Genomic DNA, 15,685 nt, shown 5'->3' on the forward strand with positions numbered 1-15,685 from the left:
GTTACTCTAATGTGTTGAGAGTGGGTCGCAAGCCTGCACCCGAGATGCCAGGGTCCACTGAGGAATTCTGAGGTGAAGTCTAGCAAAAGGAGTCATGTGAACTGTAGAGACCATGTGACCTAGGAGAACCATCATGTGTCGTGCTGAAATTGTAGTCAAGGAAGACACCTTGTGGCAGAGAAGAATGAGAGCATTCTGACGTTGAGGAAGGAATGCTCCGAGTTGGACAATGTCCAGGACAGCTCCGATGAACCATAAATTATGAAAGGGCTGTAGCTGGAATTTGGGAAAGTTGATTTCGAACCCCAAACTTTGTAGAAACCATGTAATCCGTAGGGCGCTACAATAACCCCTTGAGCTGTGGAATCTTTCATGAGACAGTCGTCCAGGTACTGGAACACCTGGAACCCATGGTTCCACAGAGCTGCTGCTGCTACTACTACTACAACTAGGCACTTGGTGAACACTCTTGGAGATTGAGCCAGGCCGAAAGATTTCCCATCCGAAATTTGAGGAACTGTCGAGAGGCTGGATGAATGGGAATGTGAGTGTAAGCCTCTTTTAGATCTAGAACATAACCAATCGTTCTGATCTAGAAGGGGGTACAATGATGCTAGAGACAGCATCCAAAATTGCTCTCTGATAAGAAATTTGTTGAGGGCTCTGAAATCCAAAATGGGTTGCATATCACCAGTCTTCTTCGGGACTAGGAAGTAATGGGAGTAAAACTTCCTGCTCTGCTGTTCCAGCGTAACTTCCTCGATGTCACGGAGACGAAGAAGGGCGGTCTGGAATGGATTGGAAGGAGACTCTTTTGGAGGCAGGTCTGGATGAAAGGAAGAGAGTATCCTTCCCTGATGATAAAAAAAAGCTGAGGGCTTAAGCACAGCAGGAGTCTAAGGTTTCTGTTGCCTCTACTGCTGTTGTGGTTGTTTCTGAGGAGGTGCTCTTGTATAAGGAGCTGCTCTCTGTGGAAAATGCCTCTGAGAAGATGGAAGAGGTCTGAAGCCTTTAGAAGTGGAAGGCTTAGGCTTAGGACGAGTGATGGAAGCAAATTATTTTTCATGTTGAGACAATCGTTGAGTAGCTGCCTCGATGGAATCATCAAACAATTCATTGCCTTGACAAGGAATGTGGCCAGACAATCTTGAAGATTGGGGTCCATGTCTACAGTGCAGATCCAGGCAAGCCTGTACATCGCTACTGAAAGGGCGGCAACCCTCGAGGCAAGTACAAATGCATCATAGGAAGATTGAAGGAGATACATGTGAAGTTGAGCCAGAGTGGTAATCACATGATGAAACTCTGAAAGATGATGTTTAGGAATAAATTTGTAAAATTAAGGCAGGATGTCAACCAAATGTCATAAGAGTAGTTTGGTATAAACCACAACCAAATCCATGGTCCTGCCCTCTCTTCCAGGAGGGACAGTGGTATAAACTGTGACAGGATTGGTCCTTGTCAGAGAAGATTCCACGAGAAGAGACTGATGGGATAACTGAGATTTCTCAAAGCCCTTGCAGTGGACCATCCTGTAACAAGATTCCAGCTTTCCTGGTACAGCAGGAATGGAATAAGGTGTGCCAAGATTTCGCTTGAAAGTTTGAGAAAGAAGTCTATTAATAGGCAATTTAAGAGACTCCGGAGGAGGATGAGACATACCCATTTCCTCTAAATACTTCTTAGAGTATTTGGTGAGGAAAAAAGAAAAAAGTATCTGCTCCAAGAAAAGTTGACCTCGAGGGGAAGAAGGTGACCTCGAGGCGTCTCGCAAAGCAAAAACGAAGGTGAAGCCTCTTTGGAGTACCGATACCTGAGGTTGAATATGCAGGTATAGATGACTGACAGAGAGAAGGAATAGAATCCCTCGCAGGAGAAAAAACATAGTGGTAAAGCTCTGCAGGAGGCATGCTCGACTTCGTAGTTGGAGGTCTTGAGGCTTGGAGAAACGAGGCCTGTCTCGAGAAGAGGACCTGTGCCTCAATGGGTACCTTGACTGATGTGGAAAACAGTGCCTCGAATCAGGCAGGTTCCGCTGAGAGAAAACGTCAAGGAGTCCTGGCCCATGCCTCGAAAAGGGCAGCATCTTATGTGAGGAAGGAGGGCTAGAGGATGGAGATCGAGGTCGAGACACCAAAAAAGACAGAGTTCCTTGTGTCAAGGTATATTATATAGAGTTGATAGCTACTCAGATACTTTTACTGATCAGTAGCACTCAATTCAGCAACACCTGAGTATTAATTAACTATAGTATTTAGCATGAGTTTTTTTATACATTTTTTAGTTTTACACTGAGTTATTATTAATTGAAGGTTCACTTCATTTTTATAAGCACTAAGGTGTTATCAACAGGTTTCATTTTTATACACAGTTAAATGTTAAAAAGGGATGAATTTATTAATTTTTTTTAGAATTCATTATGTAACATGAATTTTATATGTGTTTTGTATTTGTGAGGGTTTTAAATAAGTACAGAGTAGAGTGTACTTAGCATGTGTCAAACTGGTTGAAGTGCGCATGTGCTTAGATTGTATGAGTTTTTGAATTAGATTTAGCCGTTTATTTAATAAAATGGAAAGTGTCAGTGAGAGAAGAGAGATTAATAAGATTTATATTGCCATTTGATATGGAATAGTGATATATTATTAAAGGCACAGTGCATAATGGTGGTTTTGACTTGTGCATATGATTAGTGAACTGTGAATGTGCAAGGGTTATAATAAAAGACGTAATGTAACATGGCGGGCCTGCAGATTAACTATAGCCCCAAATGAGGAAGGACGCTGAAAGAGGTGAGTCCGAACATAAAAAAGTAAAGTTTATTTGGACCTGACAATTTAATGTTAAACTCTATTGTGGAGTTATTTAATCTTGAAAGTATGCTCCACAGCAATCCAGTGTCTCAATGTTTTGAAGTTAAGAATAATTAATTTAATTAGTGGTAGCTATCTCCTTCTTGCCTGCTCCCGACTCGCTAAGTTATATTGATTGATTGACTTATTTGTAAATTTCGCTGTAGATGTACAGTCTCTTGTCATGTAAACTGCTCTGAAGTATTCTGGTACTGCGGTATACAAAAATAAAGTTATTATTATTATTATTATTAACTGAGTAATAGTGTGGTTAATCACCTCTAGAATTTGTCTCCTCTGGAAACATGTTGTTTAAACTTTGCATAGTTAAGAGAGCCTGACTTAAGTCTTATAGCATCAAATTTAGCGTTTAAGAACTGAAAAGGTTCAGGCTTTTAAATGTTTTATTAATTATAACAAAGGGGTGTTAGTGATCCTCACATTTAATTAATTGACAATGAGTTATATTCACTTGATTTTATCTTTTATAGTCACTGATTTAGTTATTTTAAAGTTGTTTGATGAATTGAGTAATTTATAGCCTGATAGAGAGCATTGGTTTATGAATTTTATTTTATTTAAGATTATATAATTAATTGATATTTATGTAATAACAATACATGTGAGAGGAAACTGCATTTATAATTATGAATTCTTAGGTATTTTTAATAGTATGATAAATTAGATAATCATGAATATTTAATGTGTTTTTAGATCTTTTTTACAGTATTTGAATATTTTATAAAATTATATGTGGAATGAATTAGCAATTGACTGTAAATAATGTATAGAGTTTATGGAAGTTTTTAACACAGTCAAAAGGATATCAATATTATATGCTACAATTGGTTTTGAAAATGATGTTTTTGTATTATGCAGAGCTCCTTTATGAACCCTTGAAAAAGCCCTTTTGGGCAAAACGGGTCCCGTTGGGGCATACTAGAGACACTGCATTAAAAGGATAAGTAAAAAAGAAATGCTGTTTAGTTTTGATTTTTGAAAAGTAACAGAAAGAAATACAGCAAGAAGCAAATAAGCTACATTTAAAAAGGAGGCAATTAGATGAGCCAAAGCAGGACATACATATATTTTTTTATATAGATGTTAATGGCTTTGAAGGCTCTCTTGCCATCCTGTAATTGAACCATATAAGTGAGGTGTACGGTTGCTGTGATTGTTTCCAGTTTGCCTCATTCTTTCATCTTCTGCATCCTTCTAGTGTTACTAAGTACATGTAACGGGTCCCTTTGCGGATTCCAACATGAAATCAGAGCATTCTGCAGAATATGAAGACTAGCTCCGGCCCAAGGGACCATATCGATCGTCACTAACATGGTCCCCATGGAGGTACTGATAGGCCATAGAGACCAAAGCAGTCAGAAAGACCCTGATAACCTGTTGGCGCAGCTCCTGACGTGATACTGGCAGGAACACTTAGTTGAGGCCTATGCGAAAGCAATCTCCAAGGAACTCCCAATCTTGAGTCAGCTCAAGGTGATTCTTCCTGAAGATGATCACCCAGACCAGACGCTGCAACAACTGCACACCAGACGGAGCTCTGATCAACCAGTCACCTGGATACGGGTGAACCAAGATACCGTGAAGGTCCTGGGTGCCGTCATCAATCCAAAGGGCAGCACCGCAAACTGGAAATGTGGCTCCAAGACATGGAACCTCAGGTGGTCCAGAAAAAAGGGAATGTGGAGATACACCTCTGTCAGATCCAGGGAGGCCAGAAACTCTCCCCCCCCCCCCCCCGAGCCACCTAAGTGATCACTGAGCACACTGACTCTATACTGAAGCGAGGCAGTTGCAGCATCACATTGACCGCTTTGAGGTCCAGAATCGGTCTCCAATCTACGGAGTCTCTATCAAAGAAGTATATCGAGTATCCCCAGAGCCCGAGTCTCACTCTGGGACGGCTTCTATAACCACCTTATCCAGCAAACTGCAGACTGTGGCCTGTACTCGAACCACCTTCTTGGGGCAGCCCCCCAGGGAATCCAGGAAATACTCTGTCAGAAAACAGAGAAACTCTAGTTTGTAGTCATCCCGAAGAACCTCCAAGACCCAACAGTCAGAGGTAAACCCTGAAGCCTCCCTGAATGTTGAAGTTGCTTGAACCTGTCAAGAAAATTTAAAAGAAAATAACACGAGCAGAAAAGACAAGTTCCTACAGCCTGGCTTGTAGGAAGGAAAATTGAATCCTGAGGAGGCAGTGCTGAGGTGAGAAGAGTGGAGCTTAAGTCTCTGGAATTTGAGGTTTTCTACAAAGTCCTGGCGGGTATACGGAATTAACCCAATCGTCCCAGAATAAAGTCGGATTGTTCAAAAGAAATACCTGTTCCAGTCTGCCTGGGGAGAAGATTCAACTTTTAGCAGAACAAAGATCCTAAGCTTAAAGCAAAGGCAATACTGGAGTTGCCTAGCAAGAAGAAAATAAATGTCCTTGAATGGCCCAGATGAAAATCCAATTTTACAAAACTACGGCAAGACTTGAAGACTACAATCCACTAACAACCCCCAGGCTACTTGAAAGTTTTCCATAAAAGGTAATTACACTGAGGTAGTAGTATAGGAATCAATATTACAAGTCATTTAGACACCTACTTTCACAGCTAGGTACCTAGATCGGCAGCTCTGAAAATGTGCTGTCACTTACCAACTAATTTTAGTTACCTAGGTGGCTTAAATTAGTCACAATATCTGGGTAGCTCACAAGACTGGGATTAGGTCTGGTGATAAAGGTTTAGCCAGCTTGTACAGCTTTTCAGCAATAATAGATTAAAAGACACCCAAACCAAGGTATTGCACTATGTCCTAAAATCTAGTCACCCAGATTTTGGCCAGTAGACAGACAGCTGTTTGGCTGAAAATATGTTTAAAATTAGCTAGCAAAAATGTAGCTAGCCAATTCTAGTGCTCTTGCCCTACACTGAAAAGGAGTCCTATACCACACTATATAACATTTTATAGTTGGTTAAGCATTACTACATAGCCTAACAATTTCTTGAAACTTTAATCTTACATATATTGTAGACCAGTGGTCTCAAACTTGCGGCCCGCCAGGTACTATTTTGAGGCCCTCGGTATGTTTATCATAATCACAAAAGTAAAATAAACAGTTTCTTGATCATATGTTTCTTTAGCTATAAATTACAATATTATTATTAAGACTTAGCTAAAAGGAAAGATTTATAAACTGTAAAGAGAGTTTTACCTCATGCAAAATCGTCATTTCTTTAATAAGACATTAACTATTTTTTTTGAGGCCCTCCAAGTACCTACAAATCTAAAATGTGGCCCTGCAAAGAGTTTGAGTTTGAGACCACTATTTAGACCATTGTCTTTGTCAGTCTGTAAAAGATACAGTAACCACAGTACTTTATTAGTCCACTTGAAAGTATAGAAACAAAGGTTAATAAAAACAAAAATAAGACTATAAAACAAAACTTTTTTACTGGACCAACTTAAGACATTTTGACAAACTCTCAGGAGCTTAAAAAAAAAAAAACACCCCTTCTTCAGGCCAGGACAGAACGAACAAAAGACGACACTAGAATATATAAGTAAATCATACAATTCTGACTATGCAGAAAAAAAATCTGCTAATATATTAGTCAGAAGCTGAGAAACAACTCTACAAAAATAAAATAATGAAACCCCCAAAAGGTAAAAATCACAAAGACCATGCAGAAGCAAAATCCCTACCTTACAGAGCAGCTGAAGAAAGAACTGCAAGGAATCCAAGCTAAAAAAATACAATGCATTACTATCAGAAAGAAGCAAAGAAAACTGAATTCTATCATCTCATCTCAGACCACCAGTGTAAAACTTGATGGAGAAGACATTTTTCAGTAATCTGAACTCACCTGATGAATATGAAAATCAAGATTTACACAAACTAAAGAAACATGGCAGTCACCAGATTCTTTGCGGACAAATTCCCACTGAACACACTGATGGAAGTATAAATCAAATGAGGATAATAATCCTAACTACCATTACGTATAACAGCATAAGGTCTCAGTACACTCTAAGAGACTTTTGTATTGCCTTTCCAGTAAACCGGTGCTCATCAGTCTTTATGTGGCTGTGACCTTTGATCATGGCCAAATAAAATAGTGTGAACCCATGGAGGTAAAGAATAATGATGCATCAATGAAAACCCAACGCAGATCACAAGCCCAAACATGGGTTTTGTGACCCCATTTGGGGTTCTGACCCACAGTTCGGGAAACCTTGCAGCAAAGTAAATTCAACTTCAGCTATACTTGATCTAGAAGAATTTTAGTTTTAGCTAACTTCACCACAAAAAAACGCAACCTCCAACAAATTAGAATACGATTTTAAGTAAAAATACACATTTCACCCCACCAAATGGAGAAAATAATAAATGAGACAACTACATAGACCAGTGTTCTTCAATGCAAGGCCTAGGGGCCAGAAGCAGCCCCTGAAGATTAAGGATGGCCCTCATCATCATTCTGGGGGGGGTTTCTGTTACCCTCCATCTCTCTACCAAAATTCACAGCAGAAAAGGGAAATGGATGGGAAAAGCTGAACACATGCTTGAAGGAGAAGGCATTTTTGAATAGACAAAGAGAATGCATTTGGAAATGCCAAGCTCCTTGAGGGCACCCCTAGTGAAAATTAGAAAACAGTCTGTCGAGCCTCAGCTCATTTGGATCCAAAGTGTCCCCTATTTAAAAATTAGGGATGACCAGTTTCCCACTAAAAAGGAATTCAAACTGTTTTGTCACCTGTCTCCAACTGCCACTGAAATGCTTTCATGTTTCCCTTATATATACTGATGTTGCCAACAATTGCTTATTTCTGATCTGAAGAAGGGGTTACCTTCAAAAGCTAATCATAAACTACATTAAGTTAGTCCAATAAAAAAGGTATTATATTTTTTTTTCCTTTATGTTTTTGTTTTATTTCTACATGTTACCCAGATACAGGGTGAAATCACAGCTTTCCGGCAAACAGGAAATAATGCTGTACATCTCCCCACTAGAAAGAGCTGCCACAAAAGCAACAAAATAACCAAAACATTATGTTTATGCTTACTGAAAGCTTCTATATCACTACTAATGACTGGGTGAGTCAATTCAGAGCAGTTTACATGAGCTTCTGTAAAATGTTACAATACTTGAGCAAATGTTAGATAATAAGACGCAATAACAGACACAACAAAGTACATATGAGGAAGGTACAAACAGCTCTTAAACACGATATATCAATTGAGGAACCCATGCAGAAATATACTAAACAACTGAAAAATCTTAACATATTCCCAAAGCAAGTACATATGTAGACTTATAGAGTATTCTTTAAACTCCTAGTGCACTACACAAAACAGCTTCACACATGCAATGAACTTTCTAAACAAGTTAAAGCAGTGGTCTCAAAACTCAAAGCCTTTGCAGGGCCACATTCTGGATTTGTAGGTACTTGGAGGGCCTCAGAAAAAAAAGTTAATGTCTTATTAAAGAAATGACAAATTTGCATGAGGTAAAACACTTTATAGTTTAAAAATCTTTCTTTTTAGTTAAGTCTTAATAATAATATTGGCATTTATAGCTAAAGAGACATATGATTAAGAAACTGTTTTATTTTACTTTTGTAATTATGATTAACATACCGAGGGCCTCAAAATAGTACCTGGCGGCCGCATGTGGCCCCTGGGCCGCAAGCTTGAGACCACTGAGTTAAAGAATATCAAGTATCTATTGCTTGACAGAGTGGATGTAGATTCACTATACAGCAACATTTAGAGGGGTATAATATTCACGGTTCATAGGCGAAAGCTCGTGGGACAATCGCACGAGGACAAAGTCGCTAAGACAAATGCGCGCAGGACGTCAGCGTGCCGGATTAAAGGTAACTTTAAAGTGCTCCGAGGGTGTGTTGGCACTGCCGTTGGAGGGTTTGGGGGACTCCCCATTAGAGAGGGAAGTGTAATTTTTCCCAGTTTCCTCTGTAAGTGGAGGGGGTTCCCCCCCACCCCCAACAGCAGCGGCAACTCTTCTAAGTAAACCACATCCCCATCGGAGTGCTTTAAAGTTACCTTTTAATCTGGCGCGCTGATGTCCTGCGTGCATTTGTCTTAGCGTCTTTCTCCGCGAACAATTGTCCGGAGCGCTTTAGTCCCATCACCAATATTCACAGAGCAGGCAGTACAACACTAGCCACCTTATTGAACATAAATAACACCATACAAGTCTTTTCTCTGCCATCATTTACTATGTTACTATATTTCCGTGCAAATGGAATAACTGCATGAGACAAAATTTCTAAAGGCATCTATTCTGAACCAGAAGCTATTACAAAACACTAGGGCATGAGTGCCCAAAAGGTCGATCACAATCAACCGGTAGATCGCGACGGCAACGCAAGTTGATCGCATTGCCTTTGCGTTCTACTTGCTTTCTGACTCAGAAGCACTGAGCCGACCAACTTTCCCCACACGACGTCAGGGAGAGGAATGTTGGTCGGCCCGACGCTTCTGCGTGGGGAAGGAGGGAGTAGCTTGGGATGGCAGTGGTTTGGAGGCCTGTTTCCTGATGGCGGCAGCAGTGGCTTGCAGGCAGGGAGACAGAAAGAAAGGCAGACAGACAGAAAAAAAGGGGAGGGGGACAGGGAGAGAGGAAGAAAAAGTTGGCGGAGGGAAGAGGTCTGGAAGCATACAGCAGGCTGAAAGAAGGGAAGAAAGAGACTCATGAAATCACCAGACAACAAAGGTAGGAAAAATGATTTTTTTTTTTTAAATTTAGTGATCAAAATGTGTTCGTTTTGAGAATTTATATCTGCTGTCTATATTTTGCACTATGGCCCTCATTTAATAAACCACAATAGCGGTTTTTAGTGCAGGGAGCCTATGCGCATCGAGAGCAGCGCAGGGCATTCAGCGCAGCTCCCTGCGCTAAAAACTGCTATCATGGTTTAGTAAAAAGGGAGGGGGTATATTTGTCTATTTTTGTATAGTTGTTATTGAGGTGACATTGCATAAAGTCATCTGCCTTTGACCTCTTTGAAAACCCCCAGAATATAAATGATAATTAACATTTTCTCTGCATACAGTATGCTTTGTGTTTTGTTTTTTAATTTTATTGTTGGTAGATTATTTTGACTTGGTCATTTTAAAAGTAGCTCGCAAGCCCAAAAAGTGTGGGCACCCATGGACTAGGGCCTATATGTACTAAGAGGAAATGGTTTTCAAGGGTGATGAAGCAGAGAAACTGAAAGAAATCTGGAAGATGCATTGAGCCAAATCGACAAGTTAAAAAGTGATAAATCACCAGGACCGGATGGTAAACATCCCAGGGTGCTAAAAGAACTCAAACATGAAATTGCTGACCTGCTCTTAGTGATCTGAAACCTGTCGCTAAAATAGTCTGTAGTACCTGAAGAGTGGAGGGTAGCCAATGTTATGCCGATTTTTAAAAAGGGCTCCAGGGGAGATCCGGGAAATTACAAACTGGTAAGCCTCACTTCGGTGCCGGGCAAAATGGTAGAAACTATTATAAAAAATAAAATTGTGGAACATGTACACAAACATGATTTAATGAGACGGAGTCAACATGGGTTCAGCCGAGGGAGATCTTGCCTCAACAAATTTGCTTGACTTCGTTGAAGGTGTGAATAAACATGTGGATAAAGGCGAGCCGGCTGATATAGTGTATCTAGATTTTCAGAAAGCTTTTGATTAAGTTCCTCACGAGAAGTTCCTGAGAAAATTGAAGTGTCATGGGATAGGTGGCAAAGTTCAGTTGAGGATTAGGAATTGGTTATCGGATAGAAAACAGAGGATAGGGTTAAATGGTAATTTTTCTCTATGGAGGAGAGTAAACAGTGGAGTGCCAAAATGGTCTGTACTGGGACCGGTGCTATTTAACTTATTTATAAATGATATAGAAATTGGAACGACGAGTGAGGTGATTAAATTGGCAGATGACACTAAACTGTTCAAAGTTGTTGAAACGCATGCGGATTGTGAAAAATTGCAGGCGGACCTTAGGAAATTGGAAGACTGGGTGTCCAAATGGCAGAAGAAAATTTAATGTGGACAAATGCAAAGTGATGCACATTAGGAAGAATAACTTGAATCATAGTTACTGGATGCTAGGGTCCACCTTGGGGGTTAGCACCCAAGAAAAGGATCTGGGTATCATTGTAGCAATACGATGAAACCTTCCGCCCAGTGTGCGGCGTTGGCCAAAAAAAACAAACAGGATGCTGGGAATTATTAAAAAAGGGATGGTTAACAAGACTAAGAATGTCATAATGCCCCTGTATCGCTCCATGGTGCGACCTCACCTGGAGTACTGCATTTAATTCTGGTCTCCTTATCTCAAGAAAGATATAGTGGTGCTAGAAAAGGTTCAAAGAAGAGTAAGGGATAGAACTCCTCTCGTATAAGGAAAGACTAAAATGGATAGGGCTCTTCAGCTTGGAAAAGAGACGACTGAAGGGAGATATGATTGAAGTCTACAAAATCCTGAGTGGAGTAGAATGGGTACAAGTGGATCAATTTTTCACTCTGTCAAAAATTACAAAGACTAGGGGACACTCGAAGAAGTTACAGGGAAATACTTTTAAAGCCAATAGGAGGAAATATTTTTTCACTCAGAGAATAGTTAAGCTCTGAAACGCGTTGTCAGAGAATGTGGTAAGAACGGATAGCGTAGCTGGTTTTAAGAAAGGTTTGGACAAGGTCCTGGAGGAAAAGTCCATAATCTGTTATTGAGAAAGACATGGGGGAAGCCACTGCTTGCCTGCATTGGTAGCATGGAATATTGCTACACCTTGGGTTTTGGCCAGGTACTAGTGACCTGGATTGGCCACTGTGAGAATGGGCTTGATGGACCATTGGTCATACCCGATCTGATTTTTGGGCCGATTCAAAAAGAGCTAGTGATGCATTACAAAGTTTGCATACAAATGATTTACACAGAGATTTGTTGTAATCCCCGACTCTCCTGTCCGATTGATAGCTGTAAGAGTGACTCTCACATATGCGCAGGGCCAGCAGGGGAAGTCTGAACAGCTGAGAGACAGGTGAAAGCCACCTTCCACTAAGCTGTTCGTAGCAGGAAACCTTTTTGTTTTTTAATGGGCACAGATGCTGTGCATGTTACACATGTGCATTACCTGCACCATTAAAAAACAAAATTTAAAAAGCACTCCATCACCACCGATGATGGCCCTCCCTGACAAACTGGCACTGTGAACCGACACCCCCCCCCCCCCCCAACGGCAGTGACAATGGCAGGAGGAATGCCCACTTCCTCCTGCATTGCCGACCCCACCCCGTGAAAGAAAATTAGCAGGAGATTTGTCTACTCCCTCCTGTCATGGCGTCTATCCCCCCTCCCTCCTCACAAAGGAAAATTGGCAGGAGGAATGCCCACTCCAGCCATGGTGTCTCCCTCCCCCAAATGAAAATAAATTGGCAGGGGGATGCCCACTCCCTCTTGTCACTGGATGCTCCCCCGAATCCCCCATCCCCCGATCCTAAATAGTGGGCCTTCCCTCCTCGGCTTAGGTGTTTGAGACAATCTGTGCTTTGGGTTCCTCCCTCTGTAAAACTGAAAAAAGAAAGAACAGAAGTTTCAAAAGAGATTAATTTTCAAAATGGCTCAGAATAACAAGGGAGACTGCAACATGCTCCAAATCACAATCCATCCATACTAAACTTCAGCACTCCTTCCTCCATCATTGTATTTTATGCTTCTGCTTCATTTCTCCCTTCACTGCAGCTTGTGTTACTCCTGTGTTACTCTAACTCCAGACTGAAAATCCACTTTGTGGCCTCGCTGCGAGCAGAAGCTAAACCAAACTCCATGTTACATAAATTTTGCAATCACCTCCCTTGAAAGCTCTCCACCTGTGTAGTATGCCAGGGGACAAATATGCATGCACTGCCACTTGCTGGCCCTTCCATTCAAACTTCTCATTGTCCTCTTTTGACCACCACTTGTTCTTTAATAAAGTAACCCTGTAAGCAATTTTGTCTTGCCAGAAAATTGATGTGCTCAATCAATTTTAATATCAAAATCTTCTCCCTCACCTTCCCTTGAAGAACAGAATCTTACATCTCCCAGCCAGAATCCCTCACTCAGATCCTCTACCTGACCCTCACAGCAATATTAAGCCTTCCAGCCAATACCCCCCTTTTACAGCTAGTCTGCCCTCTATTAGGCTTCTCTCTCATCCCCATCATCTGCCCCTTTCTCATCTTTTCTTTCCCTTTGCTTGTCCTTTTATCTCCTCTTTTCTTCTTTCATTCTCCTTTCCAGTACCTTTATCAGCATTGCACGCTCTCTCTGAGGCAGACCAAAAGTAAAAAGCTCATCTGGCCTATACTACTGCTACTGCTGCCTCCTTCTATAGTCATTATATAGCGATAAGGATCTGGATGTAAAAATATATTTGGGTATAGATCTATCCCACTGTTGTGTCTTACACTTTACTTGGAGTCAGATGACAGCAGTGACCTTGGGAAACCCTTGATACAGCACTTGTTGTGTGAAACATGTCGGGTCAGACTCCCAGGTTTGGCTGTGATTGAGTTAAGTACAAATGCACTTTATATTTATATTATTTATTATATTTAGAGCAAACATAAAATGATAATTTATTAAAATTATTTAAAATAAGATACATACAACTTGAATAACATTTGAACAACAGCAAGTGGACAGCCAATGATGAGGCACCATGTAAATCTTCCCACGGTTTTGAAATTACACAGCGGTGGAGTGGTGGGGTTGAGGCGTCCTTTGTAGACACAACAGTGGGATAGATCTATACCCAAATATATTTTTACATCCAGATCCTTATCGCTATATATGGAATACTAAAGACAGGGCTGGATATAGTATAAATTGTTAAGGTTTGGCCATTTGATCTGAAGGCTCCTTCTGTAGTCAGGCATTCTACAGCTAGTCACTGGCTGCAGGAGAAAACATGAAAAACTCTGCAATAAGAAGCTCAGTTCCAAGTGACAGGGTGTGCAAGATATATAGGAATGCTGGCACCTGTTTCAGAACTTTACTATCTAAATTTTTAAATTTGATTTTCAGAAATTCTCCTGCGCCATTCTATGTCAGTGGTATCCACAAGTACTGTGAGAGCTGGCTTCTTCTCATCATTCCCTTGAATCAACAAAATAGTCATATTCCAAGCACACGAGTTACTATCAATTCCATTATCGGCCTCTTTTACAAAGCAGCACTAGCAGCTGCCATGCGGCAACAGCCCCAAAGCCCTTTAAATCTCTATGGGCTTCGGGGCCGTTAGCACAGTTTTGTAAAAGAGGCCGTATAAGTCTCTACTTCCTCTGTACCAGGCCATGGTGCGCCCTCACCTGGAGTACTGCGTCCAGCACTGGTCGCCATACATGAAGAACGACACGATACTACTCAAAAGGGTCCAGAGAAGAGCGACTAAGATGGTTAAGGGGTTGGAGGAGCTGCCATACAGCATAAGATTAGAGAAACTGGGCCTCTTCTCCCTCGAACAGAGGCGATTGAGAGGGGACATGATTGAAACATTCAAGGTACTGAAGGGAATAGACTTAGTAGATAAGGACAGGTTGTTCACCCTCTCCAAGGCAGGGAGAACGAGAGGGCACTCTCTAAAGTTGAAAGGGGATGGATTCCGCACAAACGTAAGGAAGTTCTTCTTCACCCAGAGAGTGGTAGAAAACTGGAACGCTCTTCCGGAGTCTGTCATAGGGAAAAACATCCTCCAGGGATTCAAGACAAAGTTTTACAAGCTCCTGCTGAACAAGAACGTGCACTGGTATGGCTAGTCTCAGTTAGGGCGCTGGTCTTTAACCAGAGGTCTGCCGCGTGAGCGGACTGCTGGGCATGATGGACCACTGGTCTGACCAAGCAGCAGCAATTCTTATGTTCTTATGAAAAATGAACTAGGTAAAGTTAAAATGGAAATATTTTTATTGCACATTACATCTAAACCTAAGCTGTGCTGTTCATGTTCACGGAAAGGGTGGTAGATCACTGGAACAAACTTCCGGTGCAGGTGATCAAGGCCACCAGCGTGCTTGATTTTAAGAATAAATGGGACATACACGTGGGATCCCTACAAGGGCCAAGTTAAGGAACAGGGTCACTAGCACTCAATGGGGTGGGTCAATAGAGTGGGCAGACTTGATGGGCTGTGGCCCTTTTCTGCCGTCATCTTTCTATGTTTCTATGTTTCTATGTTCCACCTGACATTCTATATTTTTCTTGTGAAAGTATATTTTAAATAAAATAATATTTGTGAAACTAACAGTTTCCATAAATTTTTACCATAACAGCAAGGAAGGATTTTTTGGGGGAGGGGGGGTCTGCAATTCTAGTAAGCTTCGAATCCTTTGGTTTTCACCGGCAATTAAGGCAACAAAACTCATTATAGAAAATGAGAGAGAAAAATCAGCTACTTACGGGGTTGTCAGTTGAAACTTCAGCCAGCTGTAAACCAAAATAGTCTCTCTCAGTCAAATCAACATGCTTGAAGACTAAATCCAACAGAATTTGCCCTTGCTCATGTTTCTGAAAGAAAATTGAAAATTGAAAATTAAAATTTATCCCTGTTGCAGAGTTATTATTATTTACCATTATATATGGTGCAATAACACAAACAGATTTGTCTAGTATCCCTGAAGAATTCAAGCTTCACCCAGAAGCTTAGGAATTATTAGGCATCATCACAAAATATAGCCAGACCCCAGCAATTTTTGTAACTCTACTGTTGTCAAATCTGAATTATAAAGTGTTGTAGAAATCTGTCCAGCCTCGGCATAATGCTGCTTAAGACTC

The 15,685-nt window shown here is 40.9% G+C and overlaps 1 protein-coding gene across 7 annotated transcripts in view; it reads right to left on the reverse strand.

Annotated features, from left to right (window-relative positions):
* PTPN4 (protein tyrosine phosphatase non-receptor type 4) overlaps positions 1-15,685 on the reverse strand; it is a 272,694-nt gene that overhangs the window by 223,172 nt on the left and 33,837 nt on the right. For 6 of the 7 annotated variants that reach the window (XM_033945428.1, XM_033945424.1, XM_033945426.1 and 3 more), the window contains one exon: positions 15,311-15,418. In XM_033945428.1, coding sequence (XP_033801319.1) covers positions 15,311-15,418 — 108 coding nt within the window. Of the gene's footprint in view, positions 1-6,563; positions 6,604-15,310; positions 15,419-15,685 lie in introns of all 7 variants that reach the window. The other variant, XM_033945429.1, reaches the window with a different exon arrangement.

The sequence above is a fragment of the Geotrypetes seraphini genome, chromosome 5, assembly GCF_902459505.1.
Source record: "Geotrypetes seraphini chromosome 5, aGeoSer1.1, whole genome shotgun sequence".
Lineage (NCBI taxonomy): Eukaryota > Metazoa > Chordata > Amphibia > Gymnophiona > Dermophiidae > Geotrypetes > Geotrypetes seraphini.